At 40.4% G+C, this 15,451-nt stretch overlaps 1 protein-coding gene across 1 annotated transcript; it reads left to right on the top strand.

The window, feature by feature from the left end:
• The first annotated feature begins 7,370 nt into the window (after positions 1-7,370).
• LOC148020351 (polyphenol oxidase, chloroplastic-like) lies at positions 7,371-10,068 on the top strand. Its single transcript, XM_087700948.1, has 3 exons — positions 7,371-8,561; positions 8,821-9,009; positions 9,105-10,068. Exons 1-3 carry the CDS (start codon positions 7,723-7,725, stop codon positions 9,793-9,795), a joined length of 1,719 nt encoding a protein of 572 aa, XP_087557074.1. The 5' UTR covers positions 7,371-7,722; the 3' UTR covers positions 9,796-10,068.
• Positions 10,069-15,451: the final 5,383 nt, after the last annotated feature.

The following is a 15,451-nucleotide window of genomic DNA, read 5'->3' as shown; positions in this document are numbered from 1 at the left end:
ACAACCAATTGCATTCTTATCTTTAGGCAAAGGTACCAATTCCCATGTAGCATTTGCTTCCAAAGCATCGATTTCTTCATCCATGGCTTTCTCCCATTTTCCTTTTCCCATGGCTTGCTCAAAAGAAGTGGGTTTTGGTTCCTGTATCACTTTGACTATATATGCATAGTGAATGGCTATAAATCCATCATATTTCAGCCTATCCACAGGATACCTAGCTCTAGTAGACCTGCGCAAAGTAGGCTCACTTCCAGATGCTCTCAAAACATCCCTGGTCTTCCTTACTCCAGGTGTAACAACAGAAGGAATACCCAACTCATCATCAATGCTCTGTTCTGAGCCACTAGATTCACCATCCACATAAGAGTGACCTGCATTCACATCAAACATGGGCTGATCTACCTTCTCTTTTCCTTTTCATGATACCTGCATACCACTATCTGCGTTGCTTTGAGAAGATTATCCTGATCTCAATCTGCCTGTCCATGGCAAAGAATGTGAACCACTGCTAGAGGACACTCCAGGTCCACTAATATCTTGTGACTGCTGCTGTGAATTCTGTGCAGCATTACCATTTTGTGCATCTACATTATCAATCACATTTACTGGTTTATACCAGCTACTCATCTCATAAAAAACAACATCTCTGCTCACTGTAAACTTATGAGTAGAAGGGTTACAGCACCTATACCCTTTTTGCTACAGAGAGTAACCAATAAAGATGCACTTCTCAGCTTTTGGATCCAACTTGGATCTCAACTCATCTGGCACATGAATATAGGCAATGCAACAAAAAATTTTCAAATGAGAAATATCTGGTTTCCTACCAGTATACCTCTCAAATGGAGTCATGCCATGTATTGCTGCAGTGGGAGTCCTGTTCATTATGTAGACTGCTATAGCAACTGCTTCAGCCCAATAAAAATCTGGCAGGTCTTTTTCGTTGAGCATGGCACGAGATACCTATCCAATATGCCTGTTTTTCCTTTCTGCAATTCCATTTTGTTGTAGGGTATGACTGCATGAATATTGCTGCTTTATGCCATGCTCCTGTAGAAACCTTGCAAACCCATTTGAGAGGTACTCTCCTCCTCCATTTGACCTTAGGCATTTTATTTGCAGGCCTGTTTCTTTTTCAACCATAGCTTTAAGAGTTTTGAAATGCCCAAACACTTCACTTTTGTTTTTCATAAAATACACCCAAACTTTTCTGCTATAGTCATCAATAAAAGTGACAAAATAATGACAGCCTCCAATAGATGCAGCTTTAGTGGTCCACACATCAGAGTGAATTAATTCCAATGGCTTCTTACTCTCTTGAACATGTCTAGGAAATGGTTTCCTTGCTTGTTTTCCAAACTCACAGGCTTCACATATCTTATGCATTTCTGCAACCTTGAATTTAGGCAATCCTACAACAATATTTTGGGCTTGCATTGATTTAAGTCGTTGTACATTAACATGACCAATGCGTTTATGCCAGATATCAATATCTGCAACTACAACTGTCCCATGTGCAAACATTGCTGCACTCAATTCAGGCATGTCTGCATCCAATGTAAACATTCTACCCTTCTTCTTCCCTTTTGCTATCAAGCGACCTTTATTTTTCATATCCTCAACAAAGCATCCATGAGAATTAAATCTGACCTGCAAGCCCTACTCAACCATTTAACCAACAGAAACAAGGTTCTTGGTGATATTCGGGACATGAAATACATCCGATAGGTATTTCTTTTTCCCATCCTGCATAGACAAAGGAATTTTTTCAATCTGCACAATAGGATGTGCAGTATCATCACCAGTCTCCACAAATCCAGGTTTTTTTATTTTCCTTCCATTTTACATCCATTCTGCATGACCTGTCATGTGGTTTGACGCACCTGAGTCAACGTACCACACTTCGTTGCTTTCTTCTGCACTTGTCACAGAATTGTTCATGTGCTGTACCATAAACAAATGCTCATTTCTGTCATCACCCTGTCTACTAGAAGATGCATAATTCCCTTATTGCAATTTTCCATTCATGATGTCATTTTGCTTTTTATAGCAGTCTTTAGCCATGTGACCCATTTTACCACAATAGTAGCATTCAACATTGTTGTTTGCATTTTGGCCTCTTTGCCATCCAGCACGACCTCTTTGGCTCCCTCTGCCTCTAGAGTTACCACGTCCTCCTCCATAGGACTGGTTTTCTTGAGTTTGCTGCATATTCTGATTTCTACCACGGCCTCCAGATCGGCCTCCTCTACCTCTGCCTCTACCTCTTCCAGCATTTGAGTAGAAGACAGTTTCTTTTGAAGTTCCTCCTGAAGAAGATGCACCACCATTTCTTTGCTCCTCAGAAATTAGAAGAGCAATCAACTCCTCAAAATCAGAAAATCTTTCACGAACGGAAATAAATGTTTGAAACTGTGCATAATTCTTTCCTAGACCATTCAAGGTCACAGAAACTAAGTCATCATCTTCCACTGGCGACCCAATGGAAGCAAGTGCATCTGCAATCTTCTTTACCTTCATGTGGTAGTCATTGATGTTCATACTTTCTCTTTGCACATTGTGCAACTCTTGCTTGAGCTGCATTTTCCTAGCTTGCATATTTGTGCTATATATTTTTGACAAAGTATCCCATGCCTCCTTTGGCGTACTTGCATCTTGAATATGCACAATCATAGAGTCTGAAATACTGATAGATAGCCAGTACATAACTTTTCTGGCTCTCTCATGCCATCCTTTAAATGCCTGCATTTGTTTTTGATTGGGAACATCAGGAAGAACTGATTCTTCTTCATTTCCTGCAATGAGTTCCCAATATCCTTTTCCCATAAGGAAATTCGTCATTCTAAACTTCCATGCTTGGAAGTTGTTATTGTTAAGCTTTTCAGTGACAATCTGTGAAAGAGAATCAGACGCCATTACAGAACACTGCAAAAAATTCTATCACTGTAAAAAACACAGCTTCAGCCTCACAATGGCAAATCTGCAAAACTGACGAAAGTGGTATTTGACCACACAGTCACTTTCTAGTGACGATTTTGCATCAACAGGCAACAAGGATGATTCTGTACCTCCCAATGTCTCTACGCACAAGCATACAATGTAATTTCTACGGTAACTTTTCACCGACATGTAGAATAGTGGTCGCACAATAAAAAATAGGGCCTTTTCCTGAGTGCTTGCGAAAAAACTTCCGCCTCCAAAATAGGCCTCGAAATGGTCTCAAATCAGAAAAACAAGGCAACCAAGGGCTAAAGCCCTTGCCCGCAGTATATACTGCCGTCTTGCTACATTGCGAAGGGCGTCTCAATCTGAGACAATGCACTCTTACACTTTTCGGCTGTGCCACCTGCAGAGACTCGCTCCTAAAATAGAAAAATGAAAGCAGCACTGGTCCTCTTACCAGAACACCGCGAACTTGGTTTGCTTTCTTGAGCTCCTCACCACGAACAAGGCTCTGATACCATGTCAAGACTGTGGGAGAGACGGAAGGAGTTTCACTTGTAGCTTTCTTGCTTGCACAATGGGGGAAAATACACACAAGTGGAGACTGAAAACAGTTTTCCTCTTCTTAGTTGTCTAAGCCAAAAAAAGAACTCTAGTACATAGAAATAGAAGAACCCTATATATGGATCTCAAACCAAACTCAACTAACGAAGGTGGTATACTAACTGAGCCATGAACTAGAGTAGATAAGGATAGCTATCATCTAGCTATTATTCATGGGCGGTGTACCAACCGCATCTACAGCTAACCAGTCGGTGACATAAATGCACAATGGTCACCCTGGCATATCACGAGTGGAGCTCGATATCTCAACATACCACTCAAGATAAGTCCTTGCACATACTTAAATTCACCTCAAAGTTCTTATTAAGTTATTGAAACTTAATATTGGATACTCAAACTATTTCAAGTACTAATTTTGTTCCTAGACAACCGTTGTCACAGCATGTAGGGTTGAAGGTCACCACAAGGATTTGGCAAAAGAAGAATGTATGGGGGTTCAAGAGCTTAGACTCCGGAGATGGTAGAGATAAAAGAAGGGTTGAAGGTTTCAAGCCAAGTTCTTGAAGATAAGACACAGCAGGGTGAAGGTAGATTTAGGAAGAGGAGTAGACGGAAGAGAAGGGGTTCGAAGAAATTAAAGACGTAGAATAATACTCCAAAAAAGAAATAGAAAATGAAGAAGAATACTAATAGAGATGAAGCCTGCCAGTTTCTTTCAGCATTATGAGAAGATATAACTCTAATAGACAAAAACGTGTATAAAATAATACATTCCTCTATGCTACTCAGATCACCAAACTGATGCTTCCATTGGCTCCGAAACGGGGGTGAAATACCAACACACCTAGCCAGAATTTTGCTAGATCACTCATTCTTCATCTCCCCCTTCGGAATGGTGTTCACTATTTGAAAACAGCGATCGCACATCGCACGATTTCTTTTGACATAAAATCCTCTCAAATTGGCTGAAAGCTACATGCTTTCTTTTACATGTCATCCTAATCTAGAAGTTGTCTATAGTTTTATGGTTTTTTACAAGAGATAATATCTAGAATATCAAAAATTTGCTAAAAACTTGTCAAAAAAATCTAATATTTTGAACCATGGACACTAACACTAATGCCTAAAGTGGCATTGGCTCTCTAAATCTAAAAGGAAGCCACACTCTAGATTTTTTTACATGGTGTGCACGTAGCGCCATGACACCGTGTAAAGACTTCGTACCACCATGTGCCTTTGTATAAATGGTTTTTCCTTCATTGAATCTATAATCACATAAAAATGTTTATGAGCACAAATGTCTATAATTTAGCTACATTATTAAATATGTTTTTAACTATAGAGACATATTGTAAGAAAAGAAGCATAATAGAACACCTACACTAATAGTATAGAAAGCTTTACTAAATATGTCATATGGAATAAAAAATCTGAATTTGCAATACCATTTTTCTAACCTAGAATACTTCTAGCTCATAGAAAATGTTGATAGATAAGATTTTTAGAAAACTCAACTTTATCTAGTTGATAATGTTAATTAATGCTTTATGATTATCTAAAATTTTTGTGTTATCATTTGAATATTAAATCATTGTTTCCAATGAAGGCTTTGCATAAGAACCTACACTAAGATCAATAAGATTATAATACCTAGATTAACATTTAAAATCCTAACATATTTATAAGCATGCTCATAAATGTGGCTATTGCATTTTAGTTGTGTTGTTATAAGCACCTATACATGCAATGATCTAGAATGATCTACATAGAGCACTATAGCAAGAACCAAAAGGTTGTAGAATATCAAAGAAAAATATTACAATTCTAACATATTTACAAGCATGTTTATCAATATCACTATTGCATTTTGGTCATGTTGTTACAAACACCCGTAAATGCAAATGATCTACATAAAGCACTACTAGAAGGACCACAAGGTTGTAGAGTATCAAAGGACAAAAAATTGGATACAATTCTTAAAGAATAAATGTTTTAAAAAGCAGGAAGGGGGGTATATATATTTTTGTTTGGAGTGGAGTTATGCTTTCCTTATCGTGAATAGTTCTTCCTTTGTTACATGGATGTCTTCTTGAGAAAAGTAACATTGAAAAAGGGATGAGGAATTTTTATTTTTTGCAAAGAAAAGAAGAAGAAGAATAATAATAAATTTTATCTTATTGTTGAGGAAAAGAAAATCTCTAAAAACAACACATCCTCGAGCTTGAAAGGTTCCATTTTTTAGAAGAAGAAGATCCAAAAATATATTAGCCCTTTATGTTCTTCACATGAAGAGGAAGAAGTCTTACCTTGTTACTAAGAAGAAAGTGTGAATAACATTTCTCGCCTTGAGGAGTAAAGGAATAAAATTTACCTTTTCTCCACAATAGCTCTCCAACATCATAAATCTCACATATATGCTCTTGTGTCATGTCTATCACTCTAGTCTTCCCCACCTTCTTTCTCTCTATGGAACATTAAAAACTAGAATGAATTATTCATGGGTTTAAATTTCATATCATTATTTGAAGCATATTCGTAGGGATATTGAAATCAAGATTGGATGCATGTATAAATGGGCATATAAATGCGATTATAGATGTGCCTATAAAATCATATCTACAATACTCTTCTACACCCAGATTGTGTTATAGTGGCCCTTAAGTCACCATCCAAGTGATTTGAATGACCCACTAGCCACCACCCACATACATGACATTAAATAGTCTAGAAAATCAACCTTAAAACACATGTGATAAAGAGGGTTTACATATAATGAACCCTTCGAGCATGAATCATTTTAAAATTCAACATATGGAGAAACACAAAGTTGTTTAATGCAAATTAGGCTAACTTCAATGTGTCTACTAAAAATTCTAAAGATAGAGAAAATGGATACATCATAGTTGTTCAATATCAACCAAAGCTTAATATCTCTAGTTGGTTTGTTGATTGCAATAGGATTATCAAAGAACATGAAATGCTAAGGCAATGATGCATAAATGTTGGTGAAGATGCACACAAACATAAAGATACAAAATCTATTTCCATACATGAGAAAGAAACATGAGATCTAAAGAGAGATGATGTGAGAGAATAATGTCTAGATATAAAAACAAACGAGAGAGAGAGAGATGATGTGCTGGGGATGTCACTTGAAATCTTAGTTGCATATTGAAAGAAAATGCCCACATGTGGTAGATCTAGGAGTTGCTAAACAAAACAAACACAATGGCTTGACTTTGGTAGGCCTTAAATGTTCAGGCACGACGGCTTGCCTTTGGTAGGCCTAAATTGTTGACCGTGTTTTGTGAATATCACCTTAATTTGTGCATAACCTATTGCTTCTGGGAGCATCGTCCAAAGGAAGGGGAAATTTCATTAAGAATGGGAGCTATGTGACACTTTATCTATATGAAAGGTCTTTTATTGAATATTAAAAGGGTTGTCATGTATTGATAAGCACTAGATTTCTAATCGAATACGAAGTGTTTAACAAACATCAACGGAGCTTATGGTGAACAGTTCACGCAACTTCTCTGGAATTATACCACTTGTTATCCACGGTCGCTATTTGATCAATATAGTGTAGAGGTTGAAGACGAGCGAAATTTCGGAGGCATCGGGAAGGGTTTGCACGAATGGACTCTAGGCTATAACTGCCTGCACAAGTAACACCCTCACGCAAGTGAGCCAAGAGCCAACCGCTGATCAGTCAAGAGCTCATGTATTATAGCCCGTTGATGGGATACAAATGCTGACTTATGATTTCATATTTTGCCCCATATTATTTCCCCCCTCACAACTGAAGAAGACCGTGAGTTGGCTCACAAGCTATATATATTATAACCACGTTGAGGGTCCAGGATGAGGTCGATGGACTCATAGCAACAAGCAGGCTGCTGCACGACGGACAGTTATCTTGCGTACAACTGCTATAAATCAAGGCGCACGGGTGATTGCCACTCATCATCAACACAATGTGATCAGCCATCGCCCGCGCACGCACATACAGGCACACACGGCTCTCTCTCTCTCTCTCTCTCTCTCTCTCTCTCTCTCACATTGAGATCAATATAAGAGTTTGCAAAATGATTCGAGTATCTGAAGAGCCATTAGAGCATATTCCTCTGTCTCTCATAAGCGCACAGAAACACACTCGGAAATAATCCATTATTTTTAGGATCTCGACAAGACCGTATTAACGTGCTTCAGCTTATGATGATGAGCAACCCGCAGTACTTTGGGATGACTGGTTCTAGACTAGTTCCTTGTAAGGTCTCAGCAGCTCTTCTTCTCCTCAGGATAGCAACCCCGCTCGTACTAATCATGGGCCAGGTGGCTTCCGCTCCCATCGGCGCTCCTGACCTCACCCGATGCCAGGTGGCGGTCGACACGTCCCCGGCGGGGCAACCCGTCAGGCTGTTCTTCAACTGCTGCCTGCCGCTGCCACCCAAGGGCATCGATAGCGTGGTGGACTTCAGTTTTGCCAAATACGCGCCTTTGCAACGGCGCATCCGGAGGCCGGCCCACACTGTGGACGAGGCCTACATCTCCAAGTACAACAAGGCCTACGAGAGAATGCGGGCCCTGCAAGCCGACGACCCGCGCAGCATGGCCGCCCAGGCGAATGTCCACTGCGCCTTCTGCAGCGGCGCCTACATGCAGCCCGGGACCAACATCACCCTCCAGATCCATTTCTCCTGGCTCTTCTTGGCCTGGCATCGCTGGTACCTCTACTTCCACGAGCGCATCCTGGGGAGCCTCGTGGGAGACCCAGGCTTTGCCCTGGTTTACTGGAACTGGGACAACCAGCTGCCGGAGGGGCAGTCCGGGGCAGGCGGCAACGTGATGCCGGCTATGTTTGCTCTTGATGCGTCTTCGCCTCTCTACGACCCCAAGCGCAACGGAGCCCATGCACCACCCGCTCTGGTCCGGCTCAACACTCTTTCTAACACGACTGACAACTCGCTAATCGTGCAGGAGAATCTCAATTCCATGTACCAGGCGGTGGTTACCGCGTGCCGACCTAGTCTTTTCTTCGGAGGCGCATACAGGTAGATTCTAACTGCCAACTCTGTCTAATGTCCAATTTGTTTCCTCATGCAATTCACGTAGAAAATCTGCTCATCAGCATATAGACGATAACTGGCTGTAACATATAGCTGATCCGTTTGGTTTCTACTGGGCCGGAACAGTTGACCATGAGGACTTAGGTTAGACTAACATCATGATATAGATATATATCGTGCTCTCTATTATAGTGAGTTAGCTGTTTTTTACTCATTTGGTGTTCTCTATTCATGTGTTGTATAGGATTGGCACCGACGTCTCCAACTCCACTGTCCTAGAGGCACCCTTGAGCAGCCAGATCGAGAGCGGGATCCACAACTCCGTTCATTTCTGGACGGGAGATCCCACTCAGGAGCTTATCCAAGACATGGGCACCTTCAGCACAGCTGCTAGGGATCCCATCTTCTACGCCCACCACAGTAACGTGGACAGGTTGTGGGAGGTATGGCGCTCTATCCCCGGTGGCATCCGCCAATCCCCAAGTGACCCTGATTTCTTGGATGCCGAGTTCATCTTCACGTGGACAGGTTGTGGGAGGTATGGCGCTCTATCCCCGGTGGCATCCGCCAATCCCCAAGTGACCCTGATTTCTTGGATGCCGAGTTCATCTTCTACGACGAGAACGCAGACCTAGTGCGTGTCAAGGTGCGCGACGCGCTCGACACTCAGAAATTGGGTGTCATCTACAAGGATGTAAGGAAAGGCGATGAGCTATGGCTGCATTTTCAACCTCAGCCTTCCACAACCGGCAATTTAGCTCACGTTGCGAAAGCCATGGGTGTGCAGGAGGTGGGTGCGGCATCTCACAATATTGAAGAAAGTATTGATATACGCGACAGGTTCACTGCGCTGCTACGGCTCCCTTCGAGACCAGCGCCAGGCAAGCAAGGCCGGGAAGTGGACCTTGACGAAGTGCTGGTTATACAAGGGGTCGAGTTTATGAGAGACCATTTTGTGCAGCTGGTGGTGTTTGTCAACTTGCCAGATGCCAACCAGCACACTCATGTCTCGGGGGCAGAGTACGTTGGCAGTTTCAATGTGGTGCCCCGCTCTCATGCGAAGCGCCTGTTCACCAATGTCCGGCTGGAGATCGGCGATAACCTCAGGCGCATCGGCATCCAGGATGACCCGCTTGTGGTCGTCACGATCGTCGTCAAGGCGCAGGTGCACCAGTCGGTTGGCGTCAAAATCCGGGGCATGGAGATCATTTACCAATAATCCCTGCCCCAGAGGTTTTCAATTTTCATTTAAGATTTTATGCGTTCAAATTCAAAACGCTCTATTTCTACTGAGAAAAGTTGCTCAAAACCTCAAATAAATACATCATACTTATCTAGAAAATCATTTTTGGCTCATGATCCATCCATATCCTGATCTTGACAAACCTTCGTCGAAAAGTTACCCGTAACTTTAAACACATGCTTCGTACGTGACTCCTGAGAGTGTCAAATCTCGCTTATTCATATCTTGAGTAAAAATTTCGCCCATTCATATATCTTGAGTTTTAAAAACTTTCGTGAGAGGCTTCAACCATCTTGATATACGAGTGTTAAACCTCGCATGTTTTGTCAAACAGATTTAGTGACTATAATCTACTCTCGCAATAAATCCTCTCTTTTGTGCAAATGCGTATCAAACAAGGCATGAGTTTCACACTTACAAATGTGTGTTAATTAGGAAATGTTTCTCCATTGAAATCCATGCAATGTGCTTTTTATTCCCACCATGCATGCATGCCATATACGTTTTATGTCCTTTACTATACTGCATAAATATTATTGATTTAGCCAATATAATCAATTAACCATAGTATTGGTGATTGTAGGTGAAGAATGCTTATTGCTTAAGCACAACATAAAATGTGAATTACTTTTGGAAATACATACTTTTAAGTGTGGCCTTTATTGCAATTTCTCTATAGTTTAAAAGCAACACTAGTTGAGGTTTTAAATGCGTTGACCTTGATATAGAGAAATTACACTTTTGTAATAGAATTTACTTCAAACTTTGTTAATGATTGATGTAATCATTTGAACTGTATTGTATAGATAAGTTCGACTATGTTATAGCATGTCATATTCCTACAATCATAGTTGTGTTATCTATTGAAAGTCTTGACCCTATCACGACATGTGCTACAAGTACACTATCATCTACGAGGAAGAGAAATCCTAACACACTCTTTTTATGAGAGAATAGAAAAATATGTATTTTTTAAACGTAAAGATATAAAATTATAAAAGTTGGACCTTTTTCCAAGTAGTCTATCCTTAGGCTTACTCACATTCAGGGGGGGTCCATTAGGGTTTACCATATGGTACCACGTGAGTCTAAGGGAGGGGGGTTATTTAAGGGAAGGAAGGTATATTTTATAAGGTAAGGTCCCATAAATAGGGGGTAGATAAGGGGTATTTTCATATATTTCTTGCAGGCAGGTGACATCTCCTTATTACTACTAGTGAATACCTCGTGACTCACATAGACATAGTGATGGTCAATAGCATATGTAATATTTGAACAATCGTTTTTACAACAATAGCAAGATATTATTTGACATTGACATTGAGGGTATGTTGACAAAAATTATATTGCATTTCTTGTCTTGGTTGCTCAAAGAGTTGAGTGAACATAGCTTCTCTCTTCTCCATTATGAGTCTTACAGTTTTGGTGGGGATGATGAACTTTTTGATTTCTAGGTCTTGAATTTCTTATTCATCAGCCTTTTTCCCTTTCTTCTTCTTCAAAATTTTTGGAATGTCTTACTCTATTTTCCCCCAATTCGAAGAAACCTGCATCAAGAGTTTTGTTTTAGTATTGTAAATAGAATCAATATATACATGTTGATAGACTTCTTAGCCAAAGATAAATACTGCTTAGCTAGTTCCACATTAATGGTTGGATGGTAGGGGCCTATTATAACCTACATTAAAAAAAAGGGCATTTGCATTGATTTCACAACTGAAGAATAAGTGAGGGATTGTTTCAGGATCTTCTTGCATTTGAACATATTCCATCTCCTATTTCTAGCTCATAGGATCTGCTATTAGTCTAGAGAGCTTTCAATAGGATGGGCAACATTAGAGTGGAGAGCTTATATTATATGCTTTTGGAGCATATAATGTGGAATATGTATGCCCATTGGAATTGGTTCCAATTTAGATTCCATCTTTTGTTACATTGATAAAAGAGTGTCCAGGATGTTTGTTTATTGTTTTGAATGGACATCATGGATTTGCCATTATCCCAGCATATTCCTTTGTGGTTGAATTCTAGACAGAGTTGGATGGTCTCACTCAAATGGGGATTCGAGCACTATCTTCTCTGTAGTAACAGCTGGTAGTCCTCATTTCAGATTTGGAATTTGGTATTGTGGGTTCTTTGGTCAAATTTATACCAATAACTAGTCAACATAAAACTCTCAGCCTCTATCTTTTCTCTCCATGCATCAATCTTCTCCTTAATTGCAAGGTGCCTAGTGGCTTCAACACACCTCAAAATATACAAGTAACTATCTCCACCTTTCTCCATTGGCTACTCTAAATCCACCTTCCTCTGAATCCCTAGTAACTATCTCCAAGGTGTGGTATAGCCACATCTCTACATGTGATTTGTTTTTGCACATTCTCCATTGGCTACTCTGAAAAAAAAAGCTTGACAACCATCTTGTTCATAATGCACAACTATTGGTCTCAAAATACCTTGTCACATAGTACATTGCCCTTCAATAGTTTATAGTCCCATTAATGGGACTACTAAACATCGCCAAGCTTGACCTCCCAAAAGACCGTGCTAACTTCTCTCTTAAGCCCTTAATGGTTTGTAGTCTCATTTCTGAGACAGTTAAACATTGCCAAGCTTGACCTCCTAGAACACCCTACTAACTTCTCTCTTTTGCTTGCCATATATAGCATTTGCTCCTATACTAAGGTGTATTCTCAAGAAAGTAACAACTTCAAAAGCAGAAATCAAGAGGACACTATTTTACTTTAGCTACTCACGAGTTAGGGTCCTTTTGATGACTACCTAAACCCATTTATGTTTTCCCTTCCCATATTTTGAGCAAAAAAAAATCTAAGCCATTTCCATGCCAGTAAGACCCCAATCTCTAGCAACAAAGTAAAATAATCATTTTACTTTGGGTTGTTGTGAAGCTACACCATTTGAGTAGACCCAGTGCTTTTTAAAGTTGACCCCCGAATCTCTCATCACTAAGCATGTAGGAGAAAAGCATTCTGCACAAACAAGGTGTCATGTTGTTTATTATCTTAGATAAAAAAGTGCACATTCTTCTTTATTGCACTTGGCAATGTGATGTAGAAATAATTAATTAAGACAAAAGTAGTACCCTCTTTAGTATACTAATGCATTGAGCAGATCTAGTTTAGCTCATTGAACGATTAGCTGTTTGCAAAGTCTACAATGGAGATAATCACCTCCTTTGAAAACAAAGAAATGCAGTCCTTGAATTATTGGACTTGCCACATGAATAGAAAAATGTCAATGATATACTTATTCAAGTGGTCTCTGTACAGTTACAAAAGTTTTGCATGTAGTATTTTCTTTTAGATAAAGTCTTTCACAGTGCTCTTCCTACCTTTGTTTTTTGATCCACCATTACTTTGTATATTTTGAAAGACTGTTGATAAATACTTGCACTCCGCTTGAGATCTTCTCTTGAACCAAACTAAACTTTACTTACATCACATCCATTAAACTGTAACGTGTCCACTTGTTATCTTTAGGACATGTCTTAGCAGTCCATCGGAAAGGATGTCTAGAAAGCTCCGCCCGGCACTCCCATGGAATGTTGCGGGGTTTGCGATCTAGGGCTTTCCGTATCTGCCACGTAGCGGAAGTATTCTGGCCGTTCCCACTTAGGACCGACCTGAATTAAGGTTTTCCCTATTGGTCATTTCTTAATAGCAACTAATGTCGAACCCGAGTGAACTACTTTACGCAAAAACGCTAGGTTCGAAGCGGATTCACGTTGCACTTGGTTCAAGGAGAATGGGAAACGAGAGGGATGCGAAGCTCAACCTCTCTGCCATAAGGCATAGTCCCATTCCATTCCTTTAAAACAGCGTAAATCGGGATCAGTTATAACTCTAGGTCAACACTCTTGTTGTTCGTGTTCGTTGACGATCTTCTGGCTGTCCATCGTGATTTGAGAAAAGTTCCCGACCAACCAGGACCACCCATTCGTAGGACGGACCTGTGGCCACATCCACCGTACTTTCCTCAGGTTTTTTAAGTTATTTAATTACCTAATACATTTAGTTGAACATGTATCAATCAGCTTTCTTAATTAACCTGTTAGACACTGGTTCCTTCACATAATCATATCACTTGACATAGAAAAGCAATGTCAAACAAGTTCCTTGTTAATAGGTTATCATATTTATCTTTGAAATACATAAAGTCCAGCCCGTAGGCTAATCCACAATCCACCCGAAGACTATCCAACAATCCACAAGCATCACTAATCTAAGTTTCTATTCGTAGACTAGTATGCGGGCCTTGAGATCCAATCCCGAGTCACGTTAGCCTCTTGTGCAAGGCCCGGAAGGCGAGGGATTTACAGCCAGAGCCCCCCTGGCTCCCAAGCATCCTCGTGCTCCAAGTAGCGCTCAACAGAGAGACCTCTCACGGTGGGTTCGGTCCACCTTCCCGGTGCGGTTAACAACCCCCTTGGTTACAGTCAGGCAGGCAGTCGGGGGTAATTGAAGTTGCCTCTCCCTTCAAGCCTTCAACCTGAAGTATTAGATATCCATTTATCCTTTAATTCTTTGATCAAACAAAGCAAAATAGTGCTCTTAAATCTGTAATACTACAAGATATAGGCCTTATACAGATGTTTAAAGCAACGAAAATGCAAACAACAAAATTTACCCCCATCGTCGCAAAAAGCGTCGTAATTGGCAATGCCATAGAATAGTCGGTATTGGCGTCGCTATCAACATCGATATTTGCGACGCTGATAGCGATGCCAATACCGACGCTGATAGCGAATGCAACTCTGATAGCGACACCAATACTGACACTGATAGCAATGGTTTGCGACGTGCATAACGACGCTAATAGCGACACGAGCAGTAAAATTTGCGACGCTAATAGCGACGGTAACAGGGACAAGCTTCCCTACCACATATAGCACTGTGTGCTTTATGAGAGCCATACAAAATAGTTTTTACACTACTGTGTACAATGCACTTGCAAACAAAACCAATGTATACTGAAATCATAAAAGTGATACATGAAATAAATACATGATCGCATAAAAAGTGATTGGTATAATCATGACAGGATATCACTAATACATAGAAAATGTCTACATAGATCAGGTGGCTCAAAAATAAAGGTATGTGAGCTCCAGGGATCCAAGGGCGAGCTATGTATCCTTGTCCTTCGAAAGCTCGTCCCGCCGCAAAGGAGTATCGAACGGACTGTGCAGAAAAAGAAACAACATATCAATCCACCATACAATAATGCATTCAAATATCTCATTGTGACTACGGACAAGAAAGATGAGAGAAGAATGGCAGAATGTTTACGTTGGATGCAGACATGCCTGAATTGAGTGCAGCAATGTTTGCACATGGGACCAGTGTAGTTGCAGATATTGATATCTGGCATAAACGCATTGGTCATGTTAATGTACAGCGACTTAAATCAATGCAAGCCCAAAATATTGTTGTAGGATTTCCTAAAATCAAGGTTGCAGAAATGCATAAGGTATGTGAAGCTTGTATATTTGGAAAACAGGCAAGGAAACCATTTCCTAGACATGTTCAAGAGAGTAAGAAGCCATTGGAATTAATCCACTCTGATTTGTGGACTACTAAAGCTGCATCTATCGGAGGTTGTCATTATTTTG

This window comes from Lygodium microphyllum, chromosome 19 (assembly GCF_053477565.2).
Source record: "Lygodium microphyllum isolate KBCC chromosome 19, Lygodium_microphyllum_v1.1.10, whole genome shotgun sequence".
Lineage (NCBI taxonomy): Eukaryota > Viridiplantae > Streptophyta > Polypodiopsida > Schizaeales > Lygodiaceae > Lygodium > Lygodium microphyllum.
Note: the sequence above shows the minus strand (reverse complement) of the source record. Positions and strands in the feature narration are given on the sequence as shown.

Excerpts from the sequence above, each read along its gene's own strand:
- LOC148020351 (XM_087700948.1), top strand. The coding sequence starts at position 7,723 with ATGATGATGAGCAACCCGCAGTACTTTGGGATGACTGGTTCTAGACTA. Across the intron at positions 8,562-8,820 it reads TTCTTCGGAGGCGCATACAG|GATTGGCACCGACGTCTCCA; the intron begins GTAGATTCTAAC and ends TGTGTTGTATAG. Across the intron at positions 9,010-9,104 it reads CACCACAGTAACGTGGACAG|GTTGTGGGAGGTATGGCGCT; the intron begins GTTGTGGGAGGT and ends TCACGTGGACAG.